Here is a 16,117-nt window from a genome sequence, read left to right as displayed (position 1 = left end):
ATATATATATATATCTATATAATATATATATATATATATATATATATATATAGACACAGACACACACATGCACAATATATGGGTCACAGTAATCTAGGGGCTGGGATTTGTAATGCACGCATGGCCCAAAACCAAGTTGATACATATAACAAAAAAAAATAAAAAAAATAATAGGCATTATAAATATTGGTATAGTTTTTAGTTATTTTTCAAAAATTACTGGAGTGGTCCTCAGTTTTGAATGGAGATATATTTCCAAGGTCTGCATTGTTGAATGCGTTAACCAAATGTTAAAGTATGGTAGACAATAAAAAGAACAGTCCAAGACAGATGGCAAAATAAACTGAAATTATATTGCTAGTTGCACTAGAAGGCGGCTGGGAGTTTGCTTACAAAGAGTTGCATTTGGATGTGCCTCAGTCCCAACTGGCAATGACAGGTCTATGAAGGATCTGCCTACTGACAACCTCCCTCTGCAGGGTCACTGACAGTGAACAACCACCAAGAGGGTTTCATGGGAAAACAGGACCAGCTGACAGAAGTGACTATAGTCAGCTACTAGAGACTATTCTCATCTGGGGCTACTGTGACATCAACCTCTCCCTGTAGGAGAGGCTGCAGGCAACAACACACAACACCTAACCCGGGGCTGTAAAGCAAGCCAGAAAAACAAAAACTTCAAAATATACAAAAAAAAAAACAAAAAAAAACAACCAAAAAAAAAACTGCAGACTCACTTTGGAGTCTAGATCGCTTCCCGATCAGTACGACAACAGACGTTCTAGAAAAGGAGAGTTGGTTGAAATGTAGATGAAAAATTTGCTATTTGACAAAAAATTGTAAAAAATACAATAAAACAAATACTAAAACATATGATTTTGCTTAAATATTTGTGCGGGAGTTGCATTTACAAATTGTTTGGCGTGAATAGTCTGTTACACCATTCATCTGTCAAGTTTCAAGGGTGAGCAAAGGCCAGTACAATAAAGTGCATTAGTAAGAGAACAAAAGGTAGTAAAACTTAATGATGCTTCCTAAGTTACGAATAATTTACCTACATATTATTTAGCATAGCCACGGTTTGAATTGGAATTAGTTGTGCAAATGATGGCATTAAGTGCTTACAGACAATATTACGTAATTTTCTTTAAGGGGCAAATAGAAATGGTCACGTCTGAGTAGAACACAAAGACATAACAGCAGATTGTCTTATTATTTGCAAAAGAGCTGCCCAAGAAACCATGTTAGCAACAACGAGAGAAAGGATTTTCACTGCACTGTTTGTATTTGAAAGCCAAAACCGAGGTAGTGTCACGTGCATGCTTCACTAGGGTGCAAATTGTTAAGATTGTAAATATACACTGGGATGATAGACAGAGTGTGCAATGGGATTGAGCCTGAAACTGATGGTTCATTTCAGTTCACCTGGCAGAAATGGAACAGTCAAGTCGCTGCAAGCAACTCTCTGGAATGGATTATTCACACTAATCATAGATTTCTGAATACGTGTCATTCCATGCAGCTGCAGAGTATAGTATTGCTATAGTTATACACTTCATGAGGAGCAATGGGGTGTTTTAGTGGCTTTGCTTAAGGGCTACTTTATTGTCCTTTTTTAAAGTATGGAGTCTGGATCTTCTGAACAATTCATAATAAGAATAATCACACAAAGAGTTTAAAATCCCTATGACCATTAAACCCTTTAATTCCAAAAAAGTATTCTGCATGACATTCTGCATCTTTTTATTTGAAGGTTAGTGATAAATAGGCTTTTGCTATGAATGGTAGCCAAGACAGCTTTTCTGAGGTAAGGATATTAATTCAAGCCCATTGTGGTTAAAATACAAAATACATATGTGATAAATTCAACAATTGTGGCTACTTATTATGGAAAAGAGAATCCATGTTCACTGTGATAAGCACTAAAATAAGTTGAGAAGGATTCATGTGGCTGCTTTTTGGTTTTCTGCGACTCATCCCTAAAAACATTATTTACTTTCTGTGGAATAAAAAAAAAATGTTACTCATTTAAAAAATATCTACTTAAATCTGCCATTTCTCCCAAACAATTTAATACAATTAAGTAAATCCAAATTGCTTACGTGAGTCCTACAGTGATAACAATATTTACTAATTTAGTACAATTTAAATGAAATAGCAAAGCATATGCAATAGCATAACAAATACTATTCCAATATAGCAGCGTGTGTGGCTAACCTACTTTGACAACAGTACATTTACTAACAACCAAACGAGCAAGATGAGCCGAATGCCCTCCTCTCGTTTGTAAACTTTCTTATGTTCTTATTTATCGGTGACAGATACCGAGAGCCTATTAGGTGGGAGTTTGAAAGTCAGGGGAGTACTGTACCAGCGAATCAGGAGTGTGTATTGGTTGTTAAGGGACGGGACAATGCTGGTGTGGCAGTTAAATCCAAGATTGACGTAGATATTTTTCTGCACCAAAAATTACTTAAGAATGTCAGTTTTTTATTTCTGTTAAAATGACAATATATCATACTCTGTTATTTTTTTCTTGCTTGTTTGTAATTTCTCTACAAGAGAACCCGAAACCAAATCTTCTCATAGATAGTAAGCACATTGTTTTTATTTGTACCATATCGATTACAATTGAACTAAAAACAAAACAAAACCACCTATAATAAGAACTTAAGGAGGACTGCTGTTCAGTACGTAGTTTATCTTGTATTTTCTTTTAGAACTGTGCTACCATAAAATAAAATGTGCTTACTATGTGCTTACTATGTGCGTGTATATTAGTTTGTAATTTACGTGCTAGATTGAGGCTCCTGTCTCTTCGAGGTTGTTACATGTACATAGTCAGTGTTATGCGTTTATTTGTTTTTGTTGCGCGTGTTTTGTTTTGTTTGTTTTTTTTAGTAGGGGGAGAAAAATACCTTAATGTTTCTTTATTGGTAGCAGCGTTTATTTGAGGACGGCCTCTATTGTAAAGCTGATATATGACTGGCGTCAATACGAGGGCGTCTTTAATTCGAGGACAGCACAAAAAGTAATACGGTATTCATCAGTTAAAATCCTTGCACTTAAAAAAAAAAAAAAAAAAAAACACCTGTCATTAATTTCAAAGTAAATTCATACTGAAAAGGAATCTTACGAGTGCCCAAGACCATAATTGTAATCTGCGTATGACCTATTCTGTTTAAAATATTATACATGTTTCAGTGCTAAATAAATAAATGTAATTTCAGAAATATCAACAGTATAAAAATCCAGAGTCCCCTTCCTTTATGATTTCAATTATGATGGTATTTTGATCTGCCACTGTTTATATCAGCTGAATACACCTCAAGAACTCATCTAAGTAAGTTAGTATGAAACCTTCAGTAAATATATTAAACTATAATTCCAATTTAAATACAATAATAACATATACTTAAATGACATATACAGAAAACTTAAAACCTTGGATTCTACTGAAATAATACACTAGACTAGGAGACATTATCTGTAATTGATGTAAAACAATTTTATTTATTTCTCATTAAGGAACTCATTTTTAAAATAGTGCAAAGAACCTAATTGCCCCCTAACTGTACTTAGATGCTCTTATAATAGCTTGATTCTGACCGTCTGCCTACTTAAGAGCTTTAAAGTACTCTTCACCCTGGAAGCCTTGCCAGCGAGAGTTTGTTACAGATATCATTACATTTTGCCCCATGCTGATATTTTAGAAAGTAGTCAATGCCTTGCTGGCCAAAATTTGATGAGTCTGTTTGACTGAGGGAATGAATCTGTGGGTCTGTGAGATAGATGAGTCCTTTCCCATTTCCAGTTATCCAGCCTAAGGAGAAAACAAACAAGTTCCAAACTATCAAAACATATAATTTTACATGCATAGAAACCAAACTACACTACTGATGAACTAATGTCCTACCTTGCAGATCAACCACAACCTCTTTGTGACCGGAAAACTCATAAGTAAAATGCCCAAAGGCCAGCCCATACTCTGTTGCTTTGTAGTTTCTCATCACTCTTTTTGTGTTGTTTGTTAGTTTCACAAACTCTCCAAGCATATATGGTTCCACGCTTATACAACCCTTAATGACACTGTCTTCCATGATCTAGGGAAAAGCAGAAAATTGTGGCGGTCAACAAGTACCATTTTGTAAAATCTTGAATGAAAACGACCCAAATGTGGTGAAATTAGTCCCTCCAGTTCGGTTCCCTTTATTTTACATATTGCCTTTTATATAACGTATGCATGAAGTAAAATAATTAAACTGTATCTGTTGACAAAAAACACTCCAAATGTGCATGCAACTTTTTTTTTTTTTAATTTATCTTTTGTATGGCTCTAGAAATAAATGTTAATTTGTGTTTAAAGTTACTTGTTTTTCTGAAGTCCAGCCTATTGTCACTTTTTTGACACCACGTCTCAGGGAGATTAGATGACAGTATAAGTAAGCAAGCGTATACACATTTTTTTTTTTTTTTGGTTGGTCCAATTAAGCAACAATGAATGATCTATTGTTCTGTAACTTTACATGGAGTAACAAACTGCACACCCAAATTAACAGGGGGGGTGGGGGTACTCATGCTTATTCATTTCAGTGCAGTGGTCAGTGCAAAAGTAAACAGATAAGACTATCAAGCATGGTAAACAGGTATGCCTGAGTTAAAGGAATGACAGTAATTTAACTTTAAAGATCATGGTCTGGCTGCTAACAGAAGCTTGTCCAGTGTTGTGCCATAAAATAATCACGAAAGTTTAATAAGCAATCCAGGTCATATTATAATTGTGTTCACCCTGTGTGCACTTAGATATACAGAATTCCTGCCATGTATCGGATTGCTGTTACCTAATGTTTTCAAGCAGACGTCTATATTTTATTCAGTTAAAATCCCGCAAACAGATAATAGCATGTATAACAACATCCATCTTTGATTTTACATACTTTATATTAACTGTTAAAGGCTTGTCTGTGCACAGTTTATTTCTAGGTCCTGCTGGGCAAGCCAGTGCATAATTATTGAATGCAGTGAGCACTAGATGTAAAATTCATATTTTTGTAACTTTGCTTGGTTCTTGCTTGTATACCACGCACACCCCCTATGCTTATTATACCAGATTAAGGACAAACATTTAGTAAACTTTAACCACTTTATAATAAAACAAAAAGTAAAATACACATTTTCAAGTAATTTGCCCTACCAGCAGAACTTCTGATGGGACAAAGTAGATCTGTGTTGAAATCTGCTTCTCATACAGCCGCTTGTTGAACTCTGTCACATAGTACTGTGCCGTCATTTGCCTCTCTACATCATTTAGGTGGTAAAACAGCTCCTTGGCAGATTGGTACTCTTTACCAACATATCTAAAAAGAAAAAAAGCATGCCGCCCTTATGAAAACTAGTAAATCTGAATGTGTATTACCAATTTTGACATTTCACATTACAATTCTACAAAATGTGAACCACTTTCACATCAGAAGTCATACTACTAATTCTAACCCACAGAGGGGGTTCTTTTACATTTATTCAACATATGTTATGTCTTTCTTTGTTAAGTAATGATGTACAAAATGTTTTTATTTTTTCATTTTGAACAATCTTTGAAAATATTTCTGTCATATTTCTTCATACCATGTTTTGTTTATTTATCAGATGAATGGCCTTTATAAGCCAACATTAATGACCACTTTTTAAGCTGTGTGAAAAAAATCCATACCTGCCCAGTGTTTCCTCTTGATGTAAAAAATGTACCCAAAAAACACTCCTCTGTTTTCCTTTCTGTCCTAGAGAGGCACCAATGTACACTTCTGTTTCCTGGGCTGTCCACAATCCTGATATCTTTGAGTATTTTAAAAGAATTGAAGCTGAAAACAAGAGAAAAATACCTATAAACCATGTGGTAGCAGGATCCAAATAACAATGCAGGGCTATCATACTATAGTCAATGGACACAGACTGAGTGGCTGCAATTAAATCTAGTGGCACTGTGTGAAAACGAATTGCAAAATCAGGTAAAACCAATATTACATTTTCATACGCAAATTAAAGAGAGCACTATCAAGATTTAAGGGTAGATTTACATTTTAACACTGCCATAAAGCTCATCAAACCGCTATATCTTTATCTTCTTGTCACCATTTTTGTACTAAGTGGTGCTAATAAGGGGGTCAATAAATAACTCCCGGTTGAAAAAACCAGCAGGATTATTGTAGGGCAAAATGTTGATCTACCAAAGCATATATCACTAAAGTAGTCAATAGTGCCAATAAGCTTAATCACGGTTATTGAATTTTAATGTTATGCAACATTATCAAAACATATCCAATTGCTTTATTGTATACATACAGAATGTATTTACTGAGAATACACAGTACCAGTAGTTTAAGCAAATTGCATGTCACTATGAAATGCGTTCATGTGAAATTATACCAGCATTATACATATGCTGATTTTATATGGATTCACATTAAGGTAGGGCTAAGGAAAGGTCACATGTGAGTGATGAATCATTACCTTTTTGCTGATTTGCATACGGTTTGCGTCATGTTTTGTATCATTTACGGCACTTCTGACAGCACTTGTGAGAAAAGGTCAGCGCCCAGAGTGAAAGAAAAGTTTGCTTCCAAATACATATGATTTAGGGCCACATTAACTTATTTGGACAGCATTTGATTTTTTGTGTACCAATGACAGTGCACCTGTGTTGAAAACTGGAAGAAAGTGGACAGCAAAGAAAGCCATGGAAAATGCAAAGGCTGTCCTTTGAATTGGTGATTGGGCAAGTTCAGAGGGGGTCTTGGTCTCAGTTCAGCTTCTCCTACATGACACAGCGCAACCCCAGCTCAAAGGAGGAAGCTGACAGTCAACGAGATGCAAAAGCAGGAGGAGAGGATGAGGTGTGTAAAGGCCATTTCCCAGGCCAAGAGGGAGGATGGATGAGATGGGAGAGTGTGGAACAACGCAAAACTGGCTGGCAAGACCTGTGGACAATGGAACAGAGCAGGATCAGTTTCCTCATCAAACAACATATGATGTTCTCCCATCACCACAGAACCTAAACCTCTGGGTGGGTGAGGATCCCTCATGTCCTTTGTGTTCATCACCTGCAAGACTAAGGCACATTTTGACAGGATGTAAGATGGGTCTTAGCCAAGGATGGCTTACTTGACGCCATGACCAGGTGCTGCGATGTTTGGCCTTAGCATTGGAAGACAAGCGTAACATGACCAATAAGCTGCAACCAGTTCCATCAAAGCATTACACACAAAAGACAATATTCCTCCATCCAGGAGAGCAACCGCCAAGAAAAGGTGTTAAAACCAAGCCTCGCCCAGGAAGCTGCTAGGGACTGGAAAATGCTGGCGGATGTTGGTCAACAGCTTATTTTTCCAACTGAGATTGCCACCACTAACCTTCGACCAGACATTGTCTTAACAGTGCCATGGGAAGATGCTGTGGATAAGGCGTATGAGAGGAAGAAACTTCGGTATGCTCAACTACCTGCTGAAGCGAAACAACGAGGTCCGTGTTTACCCAGTGGAGGTGGGTTGTCCAGAATTTGTGGCACAATCTACAACCCGGTTTCTCAGAGATGTCGGGTTCAGTGGCAAAGTGTTGGTCACACAGTGAAGAACTTATCTGAAGCAGCAGAAAGGAGCAGCAACTGTCTGTGGTTGAGACGGAAAGATTTTGACTGGGGACCTCAAGCACAATAGAAAGAAAGCAACGCTGATGTATGGGTAAGTAAGCTGGGCTAAGCTGAATGGGGGACGGTGGAGGGTGATGCTGGGATGCCACAATCACTGTCGAGCCCTCTTGAGGTGTCGTGGGCTAGTCGACGAAACACAGAGAATGGAAGGTGCCCACTTGAAGACCCGAGAGATGTACCCCACTTAGCTCAATCCAGACAGTTGTCATGTTGACGCACTGGGGAGACCGCACCGTGGTTGACCCTCGGAGCCAGCATTGCAGCCGTTGTGTGTGATGATGCACTGGGGAGGCAAAATAAGATGATCCTTGGAGCCAGCATTACACTTCAGCCATCAACACCAGGGAGAAGGATATCTGCATCATCAGATGGAAAGAAATGCAAATGGATGGAACGCAGATTGATTACATTATTTTACTGTAAAGGTACGTCTTAGTTGGTGCTTATCTTGGCGAGAGAGTTCAAATCAAGTTTTAACATCAACTCTAATGTAAAGGAAATCATTTTTAAACTTCATTCCGTTTAGAAAAACGTCCACGATCACACATGTACCAGCAGAGGAAGTTGACGTGAACATAACGAGTGGTCACATACCACATATGCAAAAAAACCCAAAAACAAACGAACTGGAAAAAACAGCACTCTACAGCAGGCAGCTCTCAGAAAAGCTGCTACGATGTCAACACGAAATGTCCCTGCTTGTAAGTGTAATAAGTGGTCAAAAACGTGGACTGAATGGGCTAACAATCCTTCCGAAACACAGAGTAACTACGGAGGCACACAGACATTTTAATTCCTAAAAAAAAAAACCAATTAATTCCTAAAAACTGATTTCTTGTAGGAAATCTGTGAGCTGACTGACCCTTACTCTAGTGCTTTTTACAGCATCATAATTCATTATCTCTTCATATTTTGCCAGAAAACATGCTATTTTTTGGTTTTGTTTCAAATAGAAATGCTTTAAAGCTACAAAATAGAAAGATCACCACATTCGTTTTTTGTCTGTATGTCATAACTTTGACAATTATTTGTGTTTTTCTTGTAAGTGTATGCAAAAACAAATGGGGTACATTTTTCCAAAACTCCAATGTACAGTCATATTTCTTTAGACCACAAGCACTGGTTAACACCACATTTTAATATTTATTGTTTTTCTTAAAATGCATTACCATGAATTTTGATCTTTGACTTATTTTGGTTTCAGAAAAAAAGGCTGTGTGGTCCAGTGGTTAAATAAATGGGCTTATAACCAGGAGGTCCCCGGTTCAAATCCCAGCTCAGCCACTGACTCACTGTGTGACTCTGAGCAAGTCCCTTAACCTCCTTTTGCTCCTCCTTTCAGGTGAGACATTGTTTTTAGTGACTCTGCAGCTGATGCATAGTTCACACACCCTAGTCTCATAACTTGTAAAACGCTCTGTGATGGTGGTCCACTATGAAAGGTGCTATTATTATTATTATTATTATTATTATTATTATTATTATAAAATGACCCAGTCTTAATTAATTCTTGGTAATTTACTTTAGACATTTAAAATAATGATTAGTGAAGAAAATTGAACAAATCTATCTGTTAATTATTTTTAAAGCCTTTCCTTAACCCTACCTTAACCAATCATTAATCTAAACTTACAGTAGACATCTTGGAAATGTTTAGCCTCAAAAACTCCGGTATTCTTCAGTCGTTCAAGCAGCCAGCTGTGGTTTACTCCAGACAAAAGTTTTTCATAATCTTCTGCCTTTAAAGTACGTTTTTCAATAATCCAGGAGTCCCCACTAGAATTAAGAAAGGAAGGACTCTCATCTTCTGGTAAACTACTGGAAAAGACGGATATCCGGGACCATGACCTCATTGAAGAATTTGAGCTGTGACTGCTGTTAAGGATGTGGGCGACGAGATCTACTTCACCCTCCTCTGTATCTTCATCAAAAAAGCCCTGTTTTTCAGCAATCTTTCCACTCCCTTTTCTGTCTTCGTCATGCTTATCTACAACTTCCATTGACCCACTTTTATGTAATGGACTGTCTTTCATGGAATTATTGGGAATGCTGGACAGCTTATTTGGATAAGAATGTTGTGACTTTTCCTGAGCAAAACTGACATCTTCATCTTCATCAACTTCTGTCTCCAGAAATTCAAAAGAGTTACTTTCATCTGTTGAAAGTGAAGTTTCTAATCGAACTTCTGTGCTGCTGGGCCCAGTCCTAGCTTTTAATGAATTAAGGTATTTAGAATCAGTAGCTTGGAAATCCCTTTTGACAACAGTGGGTCTGCCAGCTGAGATAATAGCAGCTGTTCCTACTTCTGTGTCAACATCATCTACTTCTGGTGCTGGTTTTTCAAATGCAAAGGAAGCTGAAGGTGGATTCAACCCTGTGCTTGAGGTTTTATTTTCTACCATCACATCATTGGTTGTCTCGTTCTCAAAGCCCTCAACCAGTTCAAAGGACCCACTTTCTTCTGATAAAAATGGTACATTTCTCTTGTGAGGTTTGCCAGAGTTACTGGAAGCTTTATGTGAAGTGGTGCATTTATGTGCCTTGCCAGTGTACTCCTCATCATCTGTGCTTTCAGCTGTTTCCATGAGAGGGTCCACCTCTGGTCCTTTCAATGGATTAGCATTATCTGAAGACTGTCTGGAACAAGTAACATGAGGGGCTGAAGCACTAGCTTCCCCCGATGTAGGCTGAATATCAACAATATGGTCAACCTGTAAAGACATCTTCTGAATTCCCAGAGAATCGGAATCTGAGATATTGTCTCTATTGGCCTCATCACCAAAGTCAGTGGAACATTGTGTATCAAGGTCTCTTCTTTCTATATGAACAGTAAGATCCACATTGCTGCCTAGGTCATCCCAACCACTAGAAGAATCTGTCTCTGAAAACCTGTACCAGGATTTTGATGATCCTGAACTCTGGCTGTCACTGAGTGACTTTCTCTTGTCATTTAGTTCACCTGATTGGGTTGAACGTGCTTTTCTGGCAAATTCTTTCCGTTTCTTTCCTGCTTCATCTGTAACAGCCTGACTGTTTGAGGGACTGCCTGTTTCTGTATCACACTCTGTGTCTAGGTTTTTAGTTTCTGTCTTCATGGCAGTAATGCAGGCTCCTGTTACCATCTCGTTCCCATTTTTGGGATGTCCACATGATGTTTCGAACGCCTCACAGACGGCGGTGTGGTACTGCGAGTACCTTTTTAGGACGTCCTCAAAGCTGACCTTAAAATACAACACTGACCTTTCTGCAGACCTTTTATAGCTGTCTGGGACATATGACTTTTCATCTGAATTAACAAAGTCTTTCACCTGCAAAATGGATTTGACATCCCTGACAACCTGCATGATCTCCTGGGCCAGCCTTTCCTTTCCTTTGCTGTCTGCTGAGGCGTACAAGTACAGTTTTTCCATGGCTTTCTTACACAATGCTTTAGCCTCCTTCACTGTCTCTTCTTTTTCACCAAGCCACCTATGTGTCACTGTCAGAGAGAAAGCTGCCTTGACTAATAAGTGGAGCTCCTGCTTGCTAGTGACAATCATGTCATCTTTTTTGCTCAGAAGACCAATTTCAAAAGCCTCCTTGGCTTCAGTGAGAAATAACGTTTTCTTTTCTGGAGGACACTCAGCTGAGAAGTTGTAAGACAGTAAACAAGTTCCACGTATGATCTGTGAAAAAAACACAACATTTGTTTGGAAGTTAATCCTGCAGACTTAAATGTTTTACTATTACCATGTAACAAAGTTATAAGCCTTATTATCTGCATTATTTGTGGAAACATACTGTACATTATAGTTAAACATAGATATTCCTGTATTTTTTAAAATATAACTTTAGAGTACTCAATTAGCATGTCTCAGGGATCCAGCTTCTTTGACATCCTTTTACCTCATAATTATCGCCCTTTTGCTTCTTTTTTAACTGGAGCTCTGTACACTACCAATGTTGGCACTTCATTTATTTTGATAACTTATTTTGTTAATAATATAATTATTCTCAATGTGTCTGTAATACTAAATGCACTACCATACTGTATGAAGAAACTGTAGTGGTCCTTTCATTGCTTTTAGAAATAAGGAGGAAGTACCCAGACTCAAACCCAGTTCCTCTGGAAAGCAGCAGGACCCCTAACCTTAGACAACATTGTAACAGCACATAATGTGTTGACATCAGCAGATGTCTAAGTTTTATCTGAATTGAAATAGCAGCAACACACCCACTATGGTCCAGTGGTTAAAAGGTGACAACAACACTGGAGTTATGGGTTTTTAAAGACAGGAAATCCCATAATGTTTTCCCCCTTACAAGTTGGTGTTGCTGTATAGATATGTGCTGAATGAAAGGCTATTCATCTTAGTGCTGCTTCTGGGATGCAGGGAGTACAAGAAAACACTTAAAAAAGAAAAAAAATGCCCTTGTATAACAGGGGTACAGTACATTTGGCCACCATCACTATCATTATAGACAAGCCAAAAGTCATATATGTAAGTCTTTGTAATTTAGCATTTAAGAATTTAAAGAATCTGAGGCAAAGAATTGGTATACCACATCATAACTGAATGATGTAGGTAAAAAGAAATGTATAATATAAATACAGTAATTGTACCATGGCCTACATTCTGTTTTTAATAGTCAAGTAATCAGTTTGTAAAATGCAGAACAGTCATTATCCCAACCATTCACAAGCCAGAAATGACTAGAACTTTCTACCACTCAGAAGTAGTGCCACTGAATGCCCATTTCTTCTTGTACTGTATAATTGGTTCTCTAGATATAAAAATGTTGGGATGATACACAATTACAGTATGTAAAGACTTATAAACAAAAACCTCAAACCATAAACTTGTCGTCATGTATATTAATCCACCAAAGAGGAATAGAAAATGAATTCAGATAAGCCACAAACATAAGTCTACTGCACCAACCGCCAAGTGCAAACTTTACAAAAACATGTTTTGAGCACGTTTGAGCTTCAACACTCACCACGCTGCTGAGCACAAACAGTGGAGTGAACTGACTGAACACTAAAGCCAGTTTGGCAGCCTCTGCAGCAGACAGCAGACGATGACTGCACTCTTCAAGAAAACCCTGTAAAAGGAAAGGGTGACAGCACCATGAAATTGGTTAATTTCCCTATTTCTTTCTTTGCACATAACCCATAATATAACCCTCGAAGTGGATGTTAAATAAAGAGCTCGGTTAAACTAGCAAAACATGCTTTTGTGAACAAAAAACAAGCCTCCTCTGTGTCAAAGCATACTGCAGTGCAATAACCAATTGCTCTGCCTAATATCCGACTGTATATATGTATACAATTCATCCTTATAATTGGCTTTATTGTTGCAAACCAAATTTTCTAATTATAATATTAGTATCCCTATTCCAGTCTGGGATCATTTCTTTTAGTTGTGTACCAAACAACAGCAAAATGAAAATTGGGATGAATACACTTTAGCAGCTTTGGCAGAACAGATTTACAATTATCTTTAACACAGTTGTTGTTATTTGATACTTTTTCCTAGTTCTACATTTGTCATTGGGATCCCTGTTGGTGTGCCAAACAGTGAAGTCTACTGAAATCAAGGTATGTACTGCAAGTAACAAACATAAAGAATCCTGTAACAAATGTCAATTGAAAGTTAAATCTAAATCCAGAGGAGTGGTTCCCAAGACAGCACCCACCCATATCAGAGCATGGATGTGATGAACTGAGTCCAGCATCCAGTCATTTCGTTTTATTATTGGGTGGTCCATTTAGCATATTTTTGAACAGGAAACGTGTTTATAATAAGATGTGTTGGATACTCTAACTTGAAAATGACCCTCATGTGACTTCAATCCATGGAGTTTGTAGTCAAGGGGTTAAGTATGAGTGGAAATAAAGAATAGAGTAACAACTTACCAGGTCAATGTGTGGGCTTCCTTTAAACTTTCTGTACTCTTCATCCATCATTGACACCAGAATACCAGCCAACAGACCCAAAGATGTCCCTAAGCCCTGCGATAAAAACACAAGATCAAAGGGTCAATAAAATGTGTGCCTTTCTGTCAGAGTATCAAGTTGTGCTTTCCTGAACTTTCTAAGATTTGTTCTACTCATCAGCACAGCCCCACATGGCGACTGGTGTGTACATCATGCCACACACAAAAACAACCCTGGGGGTATGAAAAAAATCTTCTTTACACACAGGAAACAGATAATGTTTGAATGTCACTTTGTATTTCCTGCCCTTTCATATACTTTTACCCTGCAATTTAAAATAAAAAGAACGGGTCTTTGATGGGCCATAATAATCAAGATAAAGGAATTTCCAGACCTTTTTATCTGGCTGAGAGAGCGCATTAAATCCAACAAGGGAAGCCCAAATAAGTTCTGCTGCCTCATACCACATTCCTGAAACATAAAATACACACACAACACACATATTTAAAAGCTTTACTTCATTAATACTCAGTACACAGATGTTTATAAGATTTAAACTGATGTTAATATCTGAATATCTTGCCATTCATGTTACATTTTCTGAATATAGGACTGCTTCATTTAACTAGCTGACTGCAACACCACTTAACAAATCATATTGATAAGAGTTATAGAACAAGTAGTACAAAAAAGAAACTTGAGTAAAACTGATACCAAGTATGACGACATCCAGATACAAAAAAAGCGATTCTGTAGCAGTTCTTACCCAGCTTCTGCAAAATCTGCCCCCTGATCTGGATGCTGACAGCCTGCACCAGTATCCTGTCACTCTCTTGATGGTACACCCAACAGCCTGCATTTCAAGATAACAATTTAATTCTTTGCAACTGAAGAATCAAATTGGTACACTGTTGAAAAGTGTGAACTTATAAAGCAGGTATAAAAAATACAAAGCTCCAGCGATCATACACACTTCAACTTGTTTGTTTTTGATCTTGCTGTTCCTGACATCTTCTAGTTTTGCAATATTTTCATCAGGTGTATGCTTCTATTTCATGTGGAATCCTTCCTGATTTGCCCCAGGAAGTGTCCATATAAGTGCCTGATCTTGTGAAGATGTTAAATTAGATTGCATGTCTCAATGAACATATTTAATTATTCTTATTATGTTCTTACCTGTTGCACCACTGTTGTTTATCAGGCTGCTCAATATATATTCAGCCTTCTGCAGTTTACCTGTGAAAGGATACAGAAAGATAACAATTGTGTCACATTGTCCACATCTAGTCAGTGAAATCCATCATTCAGTCTTTGCACTCATCTACACCATACAAAATAGTAGGCCGGCCAAAACCTTAAATATATTTTAAAGCATTTTTTGTTACAAGAAATGCCCATGCCGAATCACGGCACAATAAAGGAGTTCTTTAAGATAGGGGTGAGTTTACCATTTTTGATCATTATAATGAGCCAAAATGGCCAAATTACTATAGTCTATTAAGGTCACAGTCACACAAATAATATCGACAATAACAGTACATTGAAATGTATAGCAATTCTTACAAGAATTTTTTTTTTTTTTTTTTTTTTCGGAAAAGAAGCAAAACATGTTTATTTTCCATGTACTGTATTTCCCAACTAAATATTTATTTGTGCACACAGTGACACAGATGCACATTAAGTATCTGCAAAGGCTCTACAAATTAAACTCAGACAACCCTCACAGGATACCCACCAGGATATAACCCTGAAACTCTGTTTTCAGGGCTGACCTGGGGGTGTCAGACAGGCCATTCACAATCCATCACATCTAGTCAATTACAACTGTGCATGTAGACTGTAACCGCTCTATTTAAATGGCAGCGTTGAGATCTGTCTTAATCCATTAGAGATACGGCAGGATGGAAACCAGCTGGATTTAACTTTTTACGCCTACGTTTTTGCAAGCAGATTCAGGCAGCACAATCTTAAATTGTACAAATTATTATAATTATTTATTTTATGGAAAAAAAAAATTAAACCTTAAAATACATAATTGACTGATTTTTCTTTTTTCATTACGAAGTAAATTGCTTTTTTTTAAACATACATTTACCTCAACTTAGCAATGCTGTGAAAGCTTAAAAAGGGCTTCTAAAGAACATTTTCTTCAATATAAGACCCAGCAAGATGCACAGACAAGGTGCAAAGCACAATTTGGTTCTTGTACTGTAAATGTCTTTATTATTATAAATATCATAAGATTTCACAAAAGTCCGATATCAGGTTTTCCTTCCCATTTATATACATTTATATATATTTTTATACCTTTTTTTTAAATGTACAGTACATGCATTTTCTTTACTAACATTCTCACAAATGAGATCACTAGAAAGTGGCCTTACTTCAGGTAGGCTCTGAATGTTATAAAATGTATCGGGTTACATCAATGGCTTGACAGCTGCATTGTTTGTATAGTCAAGTGTTTCCTGATGATGGAGACATGAAAATGCAAG

The 16,117-nt window shown here is 37.3% G+C and overlaps 1 protein-coding gene across 1 annotated transcript in view; it reads right to left on the bottom strand.

The window, feature by feature from the left end:
- Positions 1-2,861: 2,861 nt before the first annotated feature.
- alpk1 (alpha-kinase 1) overlaps positions 2,862-16,117 on the bottom strand; it is a 55,061-nt gene continuing 41,805 nt past the window's right edge. The window contains exons 7-16 of the mRNA XM_041262563.1: positions 14,799-14,858; positions 14,389-14,475; positions 14,017-14,093; positions 13,602-13,697; positions 12,683-12,787; positions 9,336-11,367; positions 5,711-5,858; positions 5,195-5,357; positions 3,917-4,103; positions 2,862-3,823 (exon numbers count right to left, since the gene is read on the bottom strand). Coding sequence (XP_041118497.1) covers positions 3,642-3,823; positions 3,917-4,103; positions 5,195-5,357; positions 5,711-5,858; positions 9,336-11,367; positions 12,683-12,787; positions 13,602-13,697; positions 14,017-14,093; positions 14,389-14,475; positions 14,799-14,858 — 3,137 coding nt within the window. The 3' untranslated portion in view covers positions 2,862-3,641. The remainder of the gene's footprint in view (positions 3,824-3,916; positions 4,104-5,194; positions 5,358-5,710; positions 5,859-9,335; positions 11,368-12,682; positions 12,788-13,601; positions 13,698-14,016; positions 14,094-14,388; positions 14,476-14,798; positions 14,859-16,117) is intronic.

Source organism: Polyodon spathula, chromosome 1, assembly GCF_017654505.1.
Source record: "Polyodon spathula isolate WHYD16114869_AA chromosome 1, ASM1765450v1, whole genome shotgun sequence".
Lineage (NCBI taxonomy): Eukaryota > Metazoa > Chordata > Actinopteri > Acipenseriformes > Polyodontidae > Polyodon > Polyodon spathula.
This window is presented reverse-complemented; position numbering and strand designations above follow the sequence as displayed.